General features: G+C 37.0%; 2 protein-coding genes across 3 annotated transcripts in view; both read right to left on the reverse strand.

Moving 5' to 3' along the window:
* The window catches only part of LOC103478150 (aquaporin-10-like), a 7,148-nt gene extending 6,585 nt beyond the window's left edge, over window positions 1–563 (reverse strand). Inside the window, exon 1 of the mRNA XM_008431691.2 lies at window positions 101–563. Within this exon, the coding sequence (XP_008429913.1) occupies window positions 101–181 (81 nt within the window). The 5' untranslated portion in view covers window positions 182–563. The remainder of the gene's footprint in view (window positions 1–100) is intronic.
* Window positions 564–1,975: 1,412 nt separating this feature from the next.
* On the reverse strand, window positions 1,976–15,122 carry LOC103478152 (aquaporin-10-like). Of its 2 annotated transcripts, none has more exons than XM_008431693.1 (7): window positions 14,799–15,122; window positions 9,808–9,920; window positions 6,925–7,051; window positions 6,553–6,690; window positions 5,420–5,538; window positions 5,124–5,341; window positions 1,976–4,375 (listed from the first exon to the last, which is right to left on the reverse strand). In XM_008431693.1, exons 2-7 carry the CDS (start codon window positions 9,889–9,891, stop codon window positions 4,180–4,182), a joined length of 882 nt encoding a protein of 293 aa, XP_008429915.1. In that variant the 5' UTR covers window positions 9,892–9,920; window positions 14,799–15,122; the 3' UTR covers window positions 1,976–4,179. The 2 variants fall into 2 exon arrangements, with proteins under 2 accessions (XP_008429915.1, XP_008429914.1); XM_008431692.1 differs by having other exon boundaries at window positions 9,808–10,049.
* Window positions 15,123–15,139: the final 17 nt, after the last annotated feature.

The following is a 15,139-nucleotide window of genomic DNA, read 5'->3' on the forward strand; positions in this document are numbered from 1 at the left end:
ATATATATATAATAGATATCTTCTTCTAAATGCTATTTTTTATGTCTGAATGGTTATTTACAGGTTTAAGAAATATTAATACATCTCCAGTCTTACTCACCAACAAGACAAATGTTCCCAGGAACTCAGCCATACATTCTCGGACCAAGGCGCTCCTCAGCATTGGCGTATGCAGCTTCATCGTGAACTTGACTGTCCTGGTGCTGAATCACTCGTCTCCACCTGAGCATCAGAGGATGTGCGGACCGTATCACTCGTCTCTCCTGGTTTGCCTTAACGCCCCACTGAGTTGGATAAACACTATGGGCTGTAACTTAGTTATTAACCGCAGTGGACTTGCTGTCACAGATAATGTGATTTACTGCTTCTGTTAGAAGGTTGCACAATATGAACAGAGTCCATAAATTTTCAGATAATAGAATAGAACGGACCTCACAGAGGCTGTTTAACCCACACAGTGTTTGTCTTGGAAAATAAAACTTTCGCTTAGGAAGAATGAACTGATGATGAAGGTTTCTGAGCAAGTATTATATAAGTAGAGCAGATAACAGAGTTTTCTCTTTTCCAACCGAAACTCCTGTGAACCAGGTTTGATTTAGGGACAGATGTACCAATTAACCAGAGATGGGAGAAACTCCCTGCAGCAGAGAGATGGGTGGAAAGCATCGTGTATGTGACTGATGAGATACAAAAGGAGAATTGTATTTGTCAAGTTTCACTTATTCTACCTTCTTCTGTCTTGCTTTTGTTTTCTCAGACGCTAATATTTACTCTGATTTTCTAAATAAAAAAATCTAAAGACAAATATCTAAAGAAATTTATCTGACTGAGTCAGTGTATTGCTCTCTCCCAAAATAAAAAATATTTTTCCTAAACATGTTTTACTACCTGTCAGCAAATTTCTTAATGTTCCAAAAGTGAGACATTTAAGTTTAATCAGAAAACTTAAAGCATCTTCTAAATGCTCTCTTTGCAAAATTTAATATATAATGGAGTATTTTTTTTTCTTGACCATTTTCTTGTTAGGCATAAACTGTGCATATAAACAGTTCAGAAACACTAACATTTTAATTTGATAACATTTATTGACTCAGAGATGTACAATATCTAAAATTCTGCTTTACTTTCTTTAAAACGTATGAATACACGAATGCTTTAAATTCAGAGTTTTCCAAGATTATTTTAGAGCAGGAAAACGATTTACATCAATATAGTTTACATGAATTTACATCAGTGAATTTAAGGGGCTAATATGATAGAAACAGTAAGAACTGTCTAGCTGAACTCTGGACTCCTGTAACCCTGCTGGGTTTTAAAACTGTTATCGCCCACAGGAGGGCTCCTATGGAGTCCTTTGGACGAGTATACCAGCAGTACTACATAGCAGACAATCAGACCGTTCTGTTATGAAGTTGCTTATCTGTACAGTTTGTTCTTATCATTAGACTCTCATGGTGTGGAAGACCTAAAGAACAGCTGCTTACAGGCTTTTGAAATATTGATATTTTTATGCAAGTGATGGAAAAAGAAAATACATGGAATGTGCTTATAAAGCAATAAGGTAATACCCAGCAAACATGCTCATCATGTAAGCCCACAAGAGGGCTTTTCTGCACAATTTCTGATGGTTTGCAGTTAAATTACACAGGATTTATGTCAAATTACAGGTAAGGTTTCTATAATATATTGACCATGATCTGACTTGTTTTATGTCACTACAATCTGCATTTCATACAGACCATAAATTAGATTAAATGAAACATCAATCAACACAACTTCTTAAAAGAAAAAAACTAAAACTTACACACAAATAAATGTTACAGCAATCTTTATTGTCAGCATTGTTTCCACTATCGTGAAAATACTCATTACTTCCACCAAAACATCCAAATGAAATCAATTTTAAAAATTTTAAGTTACAATGTAAGAATTTAAAATGTGAACAATATAGCACTCTTAATTTTTTACACATTTATTTAACATAACTGTCATACTTTGAATACATTTTATGAACAAAGAAGAAAGATTAAACGTGTCTTTACACATCTGTTTTAACACAGTATGCAATGGCCTGTGCAATTAAACAAATGCATGCAAAAAAGGTCTATTAAAAAAACTAATTTGAACAAACATCAACTTGTCAGTTGCACACCTTCACATCAGCTTTAGTCGTAATTTTAAAATTATATATCTTAAAGCAAGAAATGACTGGTTGTGCAAATACGATTAATTTCTCTGAGTTAAAACAAAGGAAAGACAAGTGCAGCAATATAAACCTCTCAATGACCTGTAGAAAAAGTTGTACTCATATAAAATATGCTTGTAGAAGACGAGTTCTAGTTTAGTCTCTCTCTATTTTAGACATACTAACATAGGGTGTAAACATCTGGGAAGCATTGGAGTGCCAATTTGAAAAACTTTTGTGATAAACCTTTAAGATTTGCTTGCACCTGCATATTCATATTCACACACTCATATTCAGGATTTAAGGAAAATCCAGTGCTCCCTCTGTCAGCAACAAGCGTGCTGCACCTACTTCACACAAAAGGGAACAAATTCCTCACTTTCTGCACACACAAAGAATGCAATATAATAATCCCTCTGGGCTTCACCAGCAGAAAAAAAAAGAAACTTGTTGGTATATGTAACTGGTGCTCTGACATTGGGAGCATGAAATTAATTAAAATGTCTTGTTATTCATTAAAAAAAGTATGAATTTGTCACATTTAAAGGAGCTTATATGACATTTTCCAGGGAAGACTCTGAGACACAAGCCTGTATGAATAAAAGAAAAGACATTATTTCAAACAAGCCCACTATATATTTTTGCTTGAGGCAAGAAGAATGTAGGATTGAATTGTAGAAATGATCTTCTCAGATCTACTTGTAGCCTGCAGATGGCCTCCAATGTTTGGTTTTGGTACCAAACATTTGAGGCGCATAAGCCCACTCTATACAGAGCTCTGTGTGAAGGCCAAAATAAGGCTTGGAGATCTGTATTTGTTGACTTTGCGCGAACTTTCAGCTTTTTACACCACAGCATCTCTTGACCCCACTCTACAATTTAAAGTGGCCAACCACTTTGTGGCTGAGTTGCCAACTAACTCAACTGCTACCACTGATATTTTACTGTGGAATATGTAGTTGCAGAAAATTTAACAGCAGAACATATTGCACAGGTAGTCAACAGGAAATGTTTTAGCATTTGTTGAGTTTAAAGGAACAGTGCAATCCCACCTCACCATTTGTAATACTGGTTATGCCACATAAGATCAACCAGGGAACATAAAGGCAGGGTGCTGCTGTTGGCATTGAGCTTAAACATGAGATTGGTCTTGTTTCTTAAAAAAAAAAAAAAGATTACAAGTGAATAGCACCAAGTGGCAGCAAGTTCAAGAATGGAGCCCCGTAGAGTTAAAATCACTGAAGCATACAGTACTGAAGAGTCTTAGTACCAATAATCACCACTAAACAAATTTCCTGTTCTTCTCCTGACTTGTTGGTTCTCATGTTGATTTGGTTCTGGTTTTGTGCTATGGTTGAAGTGCAGTTTAGTTTTCTTGGTTTCTATTTTCTCCTGCTCCACTTACAGCTACAACCCAACTGTAGGATAAAACTTGCTCCACTGTGTAGAACTTTACAAATTGTAATCGGACTCCTCTGCACTTACATCGTCTAGTTTCCTCTTGCTATCCATTGTGTCTCTTTCGAGTCTTGATTTTCTCAGCCGGTTTTGACAGTATTCCTAAGAATTCAGTAACTTGTTCTAGTAATCTGTTTTCGCTTCAGTTTTGGATTACTTTGGTTCGTGCTGGAGTGTATTTTACAGTTTTCTTGTAAAAGACCACAGCTTGTTGTTAACATATTACAGTAATTTACTATTAATTGTTCAGATTAACATGAGTTTTTGATGCAACCGATGCATATTGAACTGCAACTTTCAAATGTAGAGAAGTACAGAGTAAAACTGTTATGTTACCTCAGCAATTTTACAGTAGTTTTTAAGTAGGATTAACGCAGTTCATTGACATAACTCAGGAGATGATTGTGTTTTACCTGCAGAGCTAAATACTTCATCTTTATAAAATATCACCAACCAACTGCAACGAACAATTAGTAGTTATTTGCATTGGCATGAAGGCTTAAAGATCTCTCACTAACATTTAGGATTCATGGTAATTACTTTGGTTCCTCTACTTTTTCCAACAAAGCGACGGACGGCTTGATGCTCCCACTGATGGAGTAGATTTCTGGGTGACTCTCCTGCGGTTCATCAGGCAGCTGCCATTCGATGAAGACCAAATACAAAGAAGTGCCTGTAAGAGCCCCAATAATCGGAGCCACAATTGGTACCCAGAACCAGTAGTTGTAACACCTGAGGAGAAATAATAAAATTACAAAAATGTTCAAGATTTAAATGTTTGCGAGGTGGCAAGACATTATCAGTGTTGTAAACTAAGACAAATCTAAATGTCGATGGGACAAAATAAAATCACAATCAGCCTTTCTATAGATTTTCAAAGCATATTAGTCAACTTAAAATGGACTTTTCTGATGTCAGAAGACTTTCGAGACTCTGAAAAATTAAATCTGCACTTTTTCTTGACCTAAGGAAATTACTTTAACAATATCCATATGAAATGGATGTGTGGGCTCTCATTGGTGGAAAATGGATACAATTGCAGTAATCGTCCTATGCACCCTTTCCATTCCAGGCAATAATCACTTTTTAATAATCACTTGTTAAACTGAACTATAAATAAAACGACAAGAGATGCCGCTTCTCTTTGCAAGTGTTGTAAATAATGAGTCAGCAGCGGAAAGCCGCACCTTAAAGCTTTTTGGAGTTTTGCCCTGAAACTGAAGAGTCAACACACGCCGCCTTGAGCAGATAATATCTGGCGAGTCAAGTATTTGTGGAACGAGGCTCTTAAAATCCTATTCACAGCTTGTGTCGTGGAACAAACAACAGATTCTTATCAGGTGTTGAGTAAAACAGTCCCTCATCTTTCGGATCGCAACTACGGAGCAAAGAGTTCCTGTAAATGTGTTAGGCGTTCATTCTTCAGCTGTCTGACTGCTGAATTCGAGGTGAATGAGCAAACGCAGGAGAACGTTCTCACGTAAAGACTTCGGTTCCCCAGCCCGCAGTCAGCGTGAGGAGGCGTGGCCCCAGGTCTCGAGCGGGATTTAAAGCAGCGCCGCAGTTAGCCGACATGGACATGATGATGCCGAGCACGACGCCCGCAACTATGGGAGCAATCAGATCAGGGGGTGCGGGGGTGTTCCTCTTTTCGGTCAAACTCAGGATGCACAACAGCAGCGTTCCGGTGCCCACTACCTGATGAAATGAAGATTTTAGGATCAAAAGAAGGTTCTGCTACTAAAGATTTCCGTTTTCATCTTGATAAACACTGACTTGGTCCAGAAAACCCCCTCCTAATGGGAGGTACTCAGTTGGATACGTGGCAAATATAGATGCTGTTTCGTTTGGGCCATAGACGGTCAACACGCCTCCACTAAACTCCATTATAGCATCTGCAGAAAAAAAAGAGAACAGGTTTAGCAAGAGACAAAATGATTAGGTTTATGTCTTACTTTTCTGAATATTATTACAATCTCTCCACTGAATGTCTTAGTATTAGTTTGAAAAATAAATTAAACATCCTTTAATGAATTTTTAATCTCTGCAGGTGTTTTATTTGATCCCTTAAATCCTGATTCAGCTGAGCTGGTTTTAAATCCTGAAGCTCCGGTAATTATCAGATTATCGAAACCTCACCCCTTCAGACTTACTCCAGGTTGCTGCAGATGTTCACAGCATAGAAAAATAAATTGTGATAAAAAAGCAGCTAGTCCAGAAAGCTGAATCCTTGCTTTATTAAAATGGCAGCCCACTTTATTCCTGAGCCACTCTCCCATATTTTTAAAGCCTAAAACATGACAAAACCTTCCAAATCTAGAAGTTTTCATTTTTCTTCTTTTTCTGTAGAGTTGAGTTTTGGGCTCGGCATATTTTAAATGAATTTCAGAACTGTGTCATCGGTTATTGTTGCTCTTAACATTTTAAATAATATTACCCGGGCATTGTAAAAAATACAGATTTGTCATTTTTATTGCTCTGCCTAACCAGTGCCAAGCAATAAAACAATTTTAATATTTTACCATGGAACCAAAATTATGACAGATGATAATGTGGCCAATCAGATAATGTGTGGGCCACCTTTTTTTCCAGTGTTTTCAGATGATAGAGAGGTGATTATGACCTGGTTTGCCTCATTTTATGCTTTTACTGAAACATATTTGAACTCTTATACAATATTGCTGATGGATTTTGTACCTTAATATACTGCTCATTGAGGAGGTGCCCAAAAATATCCAAGTTTTTCAAAAGTTATTCAAAATGTTCTGCATATTTTTATATTATTCTATTTTTATAGAACTGATTGGTTTGGCTTCATCTTTATTTCTTCTGGTATTAAAATAAAAAAAGGTGTCAGCATTTCTGAAAGGTACTGCAGGAACACATACAGTAATAACAGAAAGACAAACCGTAGTAGAGCACGTAGACCATCGCTGCTCCCACATACGCCCCTAAGAGCTGTGACACACAATACGGCAACAGCTGTCCCCACCGCAGCTTCCCCAAAATACAGAAACACAGCGACACAGCGGGGTTCAGGTGGGCACCTGGGGAGAAATGAAGACACAGATACTTGTAGCGCAACACCAAACTTCGAATGTCACTGATGCATTTTGAGCAGAGGCTCAAATCAGCTGATGCACTAAAAGTCAATGTTCTTATCTTTCTGCTTATCAGCAATTAATCCTCACTTTCATTTTCTGTGATGCATTAACAACGTGAGTTTACTCGTTACACGGAGAACGTGTCTGTGAATACTGCAGCTTGCCTTCGACTTTTACCTGAGATCCCCTTGGTGAGATACGTGGCTGACATGACTCCCACGGCCCAAGACAGGTGGATCGACAGAGTTTGGCCTTTAGTCTCTCTGCTGGTTTTTACCTGCGCTGCTGCTGATAAGCCAAAGAGCTTCATGACACACAAACACACACAGACACAAACAGAGACATGTTAGGTTTAAATCAAAAGAAACACTCCTTTCACTGGGAAGAATATGAAGGTAGGCTTAATGTAGATATACATTTTGCTGCAATATTCTTACTCATCAACAGGTATAAATTGATGAAAAAGTGAGTCCAGTTAAAAACGTTCAATGTCAAACTGGTGTTAGAAATAGATATTTCTTATGTCCAACATTAGTATCTGCCCTCATAAATAGGAATCTGGAAGAAAACATAAAACAATAAAACGCTTGTAAACTACATGGAAAGTCTTCCTAGAAATGCTGAAGCTGACTTAGCTCCAAAGAGTGGTCTAATAAAATATTAATCTCTTTGTTGTAAGAATATTACGTCTTTAAAATTCCTGTAACAGCTATTGATCTGATACATTTGCCAACCAAGTGAAGGATATCAAAAACAACAAGATAAAACACACTATAAATCAAGTGATTACAGGTTGGAGATAAAATCGCCAAGGTTGGATCTGATAGAGCAACAGACCTAAATACTTTTTTAAAATCCCTTTAAAACCTAATATGAAAATAAGTGTAAAAATCTGTATTCTAAATAATGAGCTGCAGAACATTTATGTAAATATTCAAAGCCCTTCATACATTTAAATCTACAGAATGCTCTAGGCTTATGGAGCTTTCATAGTCACATAACTGCTTATTACATAAGAGCCACTTTAACCCAGTCACAGTCTCAATGCTCAAACGTTCACACACCAAGATCTGGAGGCCCAAGAGTATTGGCATGTGATGGGAGAAACTGCACTTTATGTGGTATTTGAACTCCCAATTAAAATAAGCTATGCACTACTGCACAAAATATACCTCTGCAAACTATCACAATTGATGCAAATAGACACCAAAGTCTTTTCATGACATTTTAATGTCTTTGTATGAGGTTCCTGTGCATTTAAAATAGATTAAATTGCCTCAACTGGTATTTTAAACTGGTAATGATCTTAGTCCAGTGGTTCCCAAAGTGTGGGGCGCCCCCTAGGGGGTGGCGCTGTGCCATTGCAAGGGGGTGAGGGGTGTGTGTGTGGGGTGGGGGTGGGGGGGCGAGATAAAAAAAACAAACTCTCAGGGAGCTGTTCGTGTTTTAACCCCATTTTGCACACAGGCTTTTTTTAATGTACTGATGATAGCAAAGTTGAATATTGTTACAAATAAAAGAAAGAAATATTTTTGAAATAACAATGAGAGCAAAGAAAACTCTTCTACAGTATAGAACTAAAAAACAAAAAAAAAAAACAAAAAAAAAAACAGTGACACAAAAGTGTTTCACTGTAAAGAAACACTTGTTTGTAGTTTGCTTTATTGCAACCTGAAGTGTGAAATAAACTTCAGTGGAGTTTGAAGACAAAATATGTGTCTTGGTTTATCTCTGGTTGAACGATGTGTGTGCCCAGTTGATTTTTTTTCTTTTTTGGGGGGGATTTTATTGTAATCCATATGGGGGCCTTGGTGTGTGAAGAAGAAAATCTTTGGGAACCACTGTCTTAGTCCAACTTACTTTTATCTTATTTGCTGTTGTAGACCCCTAAGGTCTTTTGGAAAAGCTTGTCTGTCGATACCTAAACTAAGAATTAAAACCTGTATGGAGACACCTGAAGACCTGAGGACAACTTAGATGGTCTACAAAGCAAACCAAGGACACATGCGTGTAGAGTTTGGCTTTTTTTAAACAGTGCTACATTTTCTCAAGATCTCATTCTTTTAAACCATTTCACATTTATTTACTTTTTCAAGTTCTTTTTCATGTAGTTTGGTTCTTGTCTGTTCTTAACTTTTATAAGAAATGTTCTAAATGAGTGAATAACTTCTGATCAGGCAGCTACAGCTCAGCTAGAACGCCGCTGACTAAAAAATCTATCATTTTTGCCATATATTTCAAAATCTGATCATGTGTCTATGAGGCACTGAATGGTCTTGAGTTTAATTAGATATAATAGTTCCTTATCAAGTAGCAACCCTACATAACCTCACACATCATTACAGACTAGTTGTCTCATTTGTCTTATTGTTTGTTTATATGTAATGACCAAATTTTAATGTAATTCTTTAGAAATTTCTCGTGTTTAGTCAATTCCTGATTCTTTTTCTTTTTAACTCCACTTGAAATCACTTTGACAATGAAAAATCAATAAATCATAAAATGAAGTCTAGGAGTAAATTCAACCTGTGAGACTCTCTTCAGCCTTCCGGGGCATAATCAATTATCACGCCTCCGCCTCAGCCAACCAGCACCAGATTGTCGCTCCGCCCCAGCCAATCACCACTCAAGACCTCCTTCAAAAGGCCAAACAACCACGGATCCACCTGCTTCAGTCGCTCCTCGACCTACTTCTTCTCCGTCTCCACCCTCATCCTCCTGGACATCTTCCAGGCTCCCTCTCCAGGCTGAGCTCCACCACCAGTGCCCGGGTCCAGGGGAAGACCACCCTGAGCTTCGCCCCGAGCCGATCGTCCAAGCTCGCAGAGACTCTCTGCATGCACGTCGTCTGCCGGTGTCCGAGCGCCAAAACATTCGGGCCAATAAAACTGTCTAACTGCTATATTTCTATCTATAGTTTTGAATTAGCTTTGCAAAACTGCAGGAAAATTATTTGCTTTTGCCAAATTGCGCAGTTTTGGTTGAAAACCAGATAAGCATGCTCTCATTGTTTAAAAAAAAAAGATTTTAAGGGTGAGTTAAAACTTTAGTGTAACTTACAATCAAGACGAATGTTCCCAAGAACTCAGCCATGCATTGTCGGGTCAGAGCGCTCCTCACTCTCAGCAAGCGTGGATTCAGCATGGTTGGATTGGAGTCACAGCACTCTTCACCTATAAGTGACTAAATCTGCTCAGGATCTGATCAGTTTTAATAAATGCAGGGTCGCGCGTTGGGGATAAATAACTGCCTAACATGAGTGTATAAAGATCCTCCCCTCCTTTCAGGTTCACCCTGCAGCTCTGCAGAATCAGACAAACACAAGACTATCACCTATTTATTAAGTTAAACCTCTTGAGGATTGGCTGCTGCAGATAACATGATGTGTTACATCTATTAGGGGCTGCTTACATAATGCGAGGCCATAAAAACATATAATCAAAGAGCTGGAATAGAGTATAATGAACCATTGGAGCAGTTTTAAAACCTATCAAAGGTTTTCTTCAATTACACAGAACAAATAAGGATTAGTACCGATCAAATCAAGTAAGATTTTGAAGCCTACTAAACATTCAAGACAATGTGCAATGCATCCAACTCACAAAGATACAGATGGAATGCATTATACCAAAATAAATGTTTGCGCTGTGCAAGTTACATAAGCACAGAGATTTATACTGCATCCTGACTGTACTCATTATAACCCATGGTGAAAGTTTTTAATCCTTGAAATTAATTATTTTGATGTGATAATAATTTGTATGCAAACGGTTATTAAATGCGAACATAATATTGTCTTTAGAACAATATCTGTGCAGGAGTGCTTCCTGGATTTGCTGTTAGTTACATTTGCAAATGTGTGCTCTAATGAAGATTTCCGTTCAGGGGTTTAATCACTGTGAACCTGCAGTAGTCACTAAAAGTAAGATTTGGTGTGAATTCATTTGACTGAAGCTGTTGTTAGTGGAATCTGTTTGTTTCAAACACCTGGATACGTTGCCAATACAGCAAATTTATAGTGAACATTAAGTCATTATAGTTGTAACTGTAATAATTATATATTTAAAGTTAGTTACATGCTTGCATCAGAAAAGGGGTCGCTGTCAAGTCAGTGACTTTGACCCAATATAATCTGTCGGACTTCCTTAAGATACTATATACAGTATATACATATGTGTGTGTGTATGTGAGAGAGAGAGAGATAGCCTTTGACTGGTTGGCATTATGAAATGAATTTGACTGCACTATTGGTTCAAGGTGACATGACAGTAATGTATTTGAATCTGCTCATATATGTAACAGCTTCACTGACAAAATTTGATTCATGTATTTCGGTACACCTAGATATGTACAGAATTAATTTGTCCCACAAATTACCAAGAGAGACACTTCTAGTATCTGGTTTTGATCTGTTATCATCTTGTGTGACATTAAGCTGCAGTTAATAAAACACTTTCATCACAACTAATGACCACCTGCTGAACCCATGACTGTTATGCAACCCTAATAATTTACTTGCTTTATCAAGGTTTTATTGCTCTTAATCTCCATCAACAGAGGTGCACTGAATGAGAGCGAGCAACAGATAAGATAAACGATTCTATGATGAAGCACTTCCGTCCTGCTTTCTGCCAGGATGAAAATGTCTGATCATGTATTTCAGTAGTTTTCATCTTAATGGTAAGCTTCTATTTTTTAACAGTTAATTCTTGGCATCATGTCCACACAACATATTTTTTATTTATTTAATTCAAATTGAATAAAATTAGGTTTGCAGCTGCATCTATTGTAAAAATAAGTATTAGCTTGTTGATGGGGGAAATGGCCAGGATGTTATTCAATAACGGATCCACTTCCCTGACAATTTTAAGGAAAGTTCAAAGTTAACTTCACAGGGTTTCTGCAGACTTTACTATCACATTGTACATATTATTGTAATAATAAAAGGTATTTTAATAAGAAACACACACAAGCATTTACTTCTTCATCTCTGTATCTCCATAATCAAACAAGCATCTAGACCAGGGGTGGACAATCCTGGTCCTCGAGGGCCGGTGTCCTGCAACTCTTAGATGTCTCCCTGGTCCAACACAATTGAATCCAACAGCTGAATCACCTCCTAAGTGCTGTCAGGTTCTCCAGAGTCCTGCTAATGACCTCAATGTTTGACTCAGGTGTGTTGAAGTAGAGATGCATCTAAAAGTTGCAGGAGACCGGCCCTCCAGGCCTGGAGATGCCCACCCCTGATCAAGACGGTAAAGTAACAGCAACAAGAGGAAAATATTTGAAGCAAGTGTAGAAATGTTCAGTCTAATATCTGCAGTTTCAACTGCTGATAGCTGTAGCTGATCAACGGTATTCACGTTGCATACTGTATGCTTCCCCTGGGTCATATTTACCATAATCCACTTTTCTGCAGACGATACTCTGATTTGTGTCTTTTTGACTTGATAACTTGTCATTTATAACTTTCTTCCTAAAGAGCACGTAAACAAGTCTTGCATTTGAGTTTTGCATCATTGATAACTGATCTCCAGATTTATGCAGGAGTAAAACCCACTTTTGGGTTTTACTTTTGATAGATATTACCTAAATTATTTTCACACAGTGGTTTATTTCAACAGTTATTTTCTGTCACATTTCATGACTATAATCTACTGGTAAAGAAAACACGATATTCAAGTAAATTAGAATAAAAACGGATTGTTAAAGCAAAAATGTCAGCCTTCTGAAAATGTTCTGTGAAGGATCTGCATTCAGTACTTGGTTTGGGGTCCTTTTGCATGAATTACTGCATCAATGAAGTTGGCATGGAGGCGATCCACCTGTGGTGCCGCAACTCAACTTTCTTTAATTGCAGCCCTCTGCATTGTTGAATTGGATGCGTCTCGTCTTTCAAGCCGTAAAGATCTAGGCCAGGTCAGCTTGCTGGCCAATCAAGCACAGGGACACTGTGGTCATTAAATCAGGTATTAGTACGTGTCACATGTTTGACGGTGTTATCAGGTACAAAGTCCCATTAATAAAAAGAGCATCTCCATAAAGCTCGTCACTAGGGAAGAATGAAGTGCTCTAAAATGTCCTGATTGGTGGCTGCGCTGATTTTGGACTTGATAAAACTCAGTGGACCATCACGTTATGACTTTCCACTGTCTGTGGAAACTTCACTCTGGTTATCAAGTAACTTAGAAATTTCACTCATCCCCTAAATTATTGAATTGTTTTGCCTGTCACCCTTTTTCCTTTCACTTAACTTTCCAACATTATGTTTACATATAGCGCTCTGTGGACAAGCATCTTCAGCACTGAGGGTTTGCGGTTTACCCTATTATTTCACTTTCATCAAAAGTTAAATAATCACCTCCATGGTGTTATTTTGCTATTATCATGTCCCTTTTACTTCTTCTAGCTGGTTAATAATTTTACTGACAAACTTTAAAATGGTACCAATGAAAGAACCTTTGTTAGTTCTGTATTAGTGTCTCTTGACTTGCTTATAATTTTTAAAATAATATTTATTTAAACATTATTAGGCAACACTTTATTTGACGGGGTGTGAATAAGACTGACATGACACTGTCATAAACATGACATAACATCTGTCATGAACATGAACGAGTCTTTATGAACGTTTATGACAGTTGTCATGAAGTGTCATTCGGTAAATAATGACACTTTTAATGCAAAGTTGCTCTAAAAGTTGCATTAAAAGTCAATTAAAAATGCCAGCGTTGCATTAAATTGTCATTATTTACAAAATCATGCAAAGTTGGCATTTTTAATGGACTTTTAATGCAACTTTTAAAGCAACTTTGAATTAAAAGTGTCATTTACTGAATGACACTTCATGACAACTGTCATAGACATTCATAAGGACTCATTCATGTTCATGACAGATGTTATGTCATGTTTATGACAGTGTTGTGTCAGTCTGATGCACACCCCTTCAAATAAAGTTTTACGCACTATCATTATACTGCCATCAATATCGTTCATCATCCACCGTGGCAATGATGTGTTCAGGGTTTGCTGGTTTTCCTAGATACATTTTACATATTTTGCAAAGTTCAGTTTTTCTGCCACCTGAGTTGTCGATCTCTACAGCTCTTCCAGAGAAGCAGCCAGGAGCCTCCTGGCTGCTTCTCTGATGTCTTGGTGGGTTTGCAGATGTGCTGCAGACCCAATTTTGAATGATGAACTTAACATCATTGCTCCATGCTACAGGAACAATGTGGGATTATTTCACAATCAAATCCTTCATTATACTTCTCCACAAAACTCTTCCTAAGCTGTCTGCTGAGTTTTTCATGCTGTTGTTTGTTCACTAATTACTTCTAACAAACATCTGAAACCTTCACTGAATCACTGAATTTATGCACAAATTAAAGTGAAAAGGGAAGCGTTCCTTTGGGCGACTTTATTTTACTGGATTCTATTTAGAGGAATCAGAGTAAAGAGGCATGAATATCACACATCACACATTTAAAATTTTTATATGTAAATCAATTTCATTAATTCAATTTCATTAAAACCACCGGACTTTTTTGTATCTTATGCCATTTTGTATGTTTTACTTGATTTGATATTTTATGGTTTTAAATTTCTGATTCTTTTATGTCATGTTTAATATTATATTGATCATTTTTGCCGTTAGTTTTTAAATTAATCGATGATGACAACAAGGTTTTATGACCTATCTGCAGGTTGTTTCTATTTTTGTTCTCTTTTTGTGTTTTTATCAGGACATAGGAACTACTATGGCCTGCCTTTAGCGGTTTATCACAACCATTGTCAGATACTGTTATCTTGTCTTCATTACAAAAGGAAGCCTGTGCTTCACATTTACATCCAAAGGTTTGACTGTAACAAAAAATAAGTCCTGTTTTTTCAAATAAATATGACCAGCAAAAGGTCATGCTTCAGTTAATTCAGAATGTACATGTACATTACATACAACGGTGTTTTACAGCTTGGATTTTCTTTAAAACAGTTGAACTTAGTAACATTGACATCTCTAGTATTTGTATGTTTAACGCAAAAAATATCCTTACCTTTAAATTGATCTCTGTTTTAACATTTCTTCACCACGTAAACTTTACACAGTTCAAATAAAGACTCAGCTTCTGCCTTTCAAAATTTTCGATCAATAAGTTGAACCGTCTGGTCTTAAAGGGACAGCAACTAAAACAGCGTTAAAAAGAGACGGACATGCTGCAAAAATGTACAGTATAAAAATATCAAGTACTTTTTTAAAGTATTGTTTTCTCCCTTTAACAAACCCTCAAAGATTATTAAAAAGTCAGAAGAAATATTTCATAAGCATTTTAAAATTATAGTTGTGTTAAAAACATTAACCCATATATCAATCAAAATAAAGCAGGTTAATGTTCCT

The sequence above is a fragment of the Poecilia reticulata genome, linkage group LG16, assembly GCF_000633615.1.
Source record: "Poecilia reticulata strain Guanapo linkage group LG16, Guppy_female_1.0+MT, whole genome shotgun sequence".
Taxonomy (NCBI): Eukaryota; Metazoa; Chordata; class Actinopteri; order Cyprinodontiformes; family Poeciliidae; genus Poecilia; species Poecilia reticulata.

What these genes read in the sequence shown, in the direction of transcription:
- LOC103478152 (XM_008431693.1), bottom strand. Translation starts at nt 9,891, where the DNA reads ATGCTGAATCCACGCTTGCTGAGAGTGAGGAGCGCTCTGACCCGACAA. An exon ending in TCTCACCAAGGGGATCTCAG is followed by an intron (nt 6,691 to 6,924) that starts GTAAAAGTCGAA and finishes ATTTCTCCCCAG; the next exon opens with GTGCCCACCTGAACCCCGCT. An exon ending in TGGGGAACCGAAGTCTTTAC is followed by an intron (nt 4,376 to 5,123) that starts GTGAGAACGTTC and finishes ATTTCTCCTCAG; the next exon opens with GTGTTACAACTACTGGTTCT.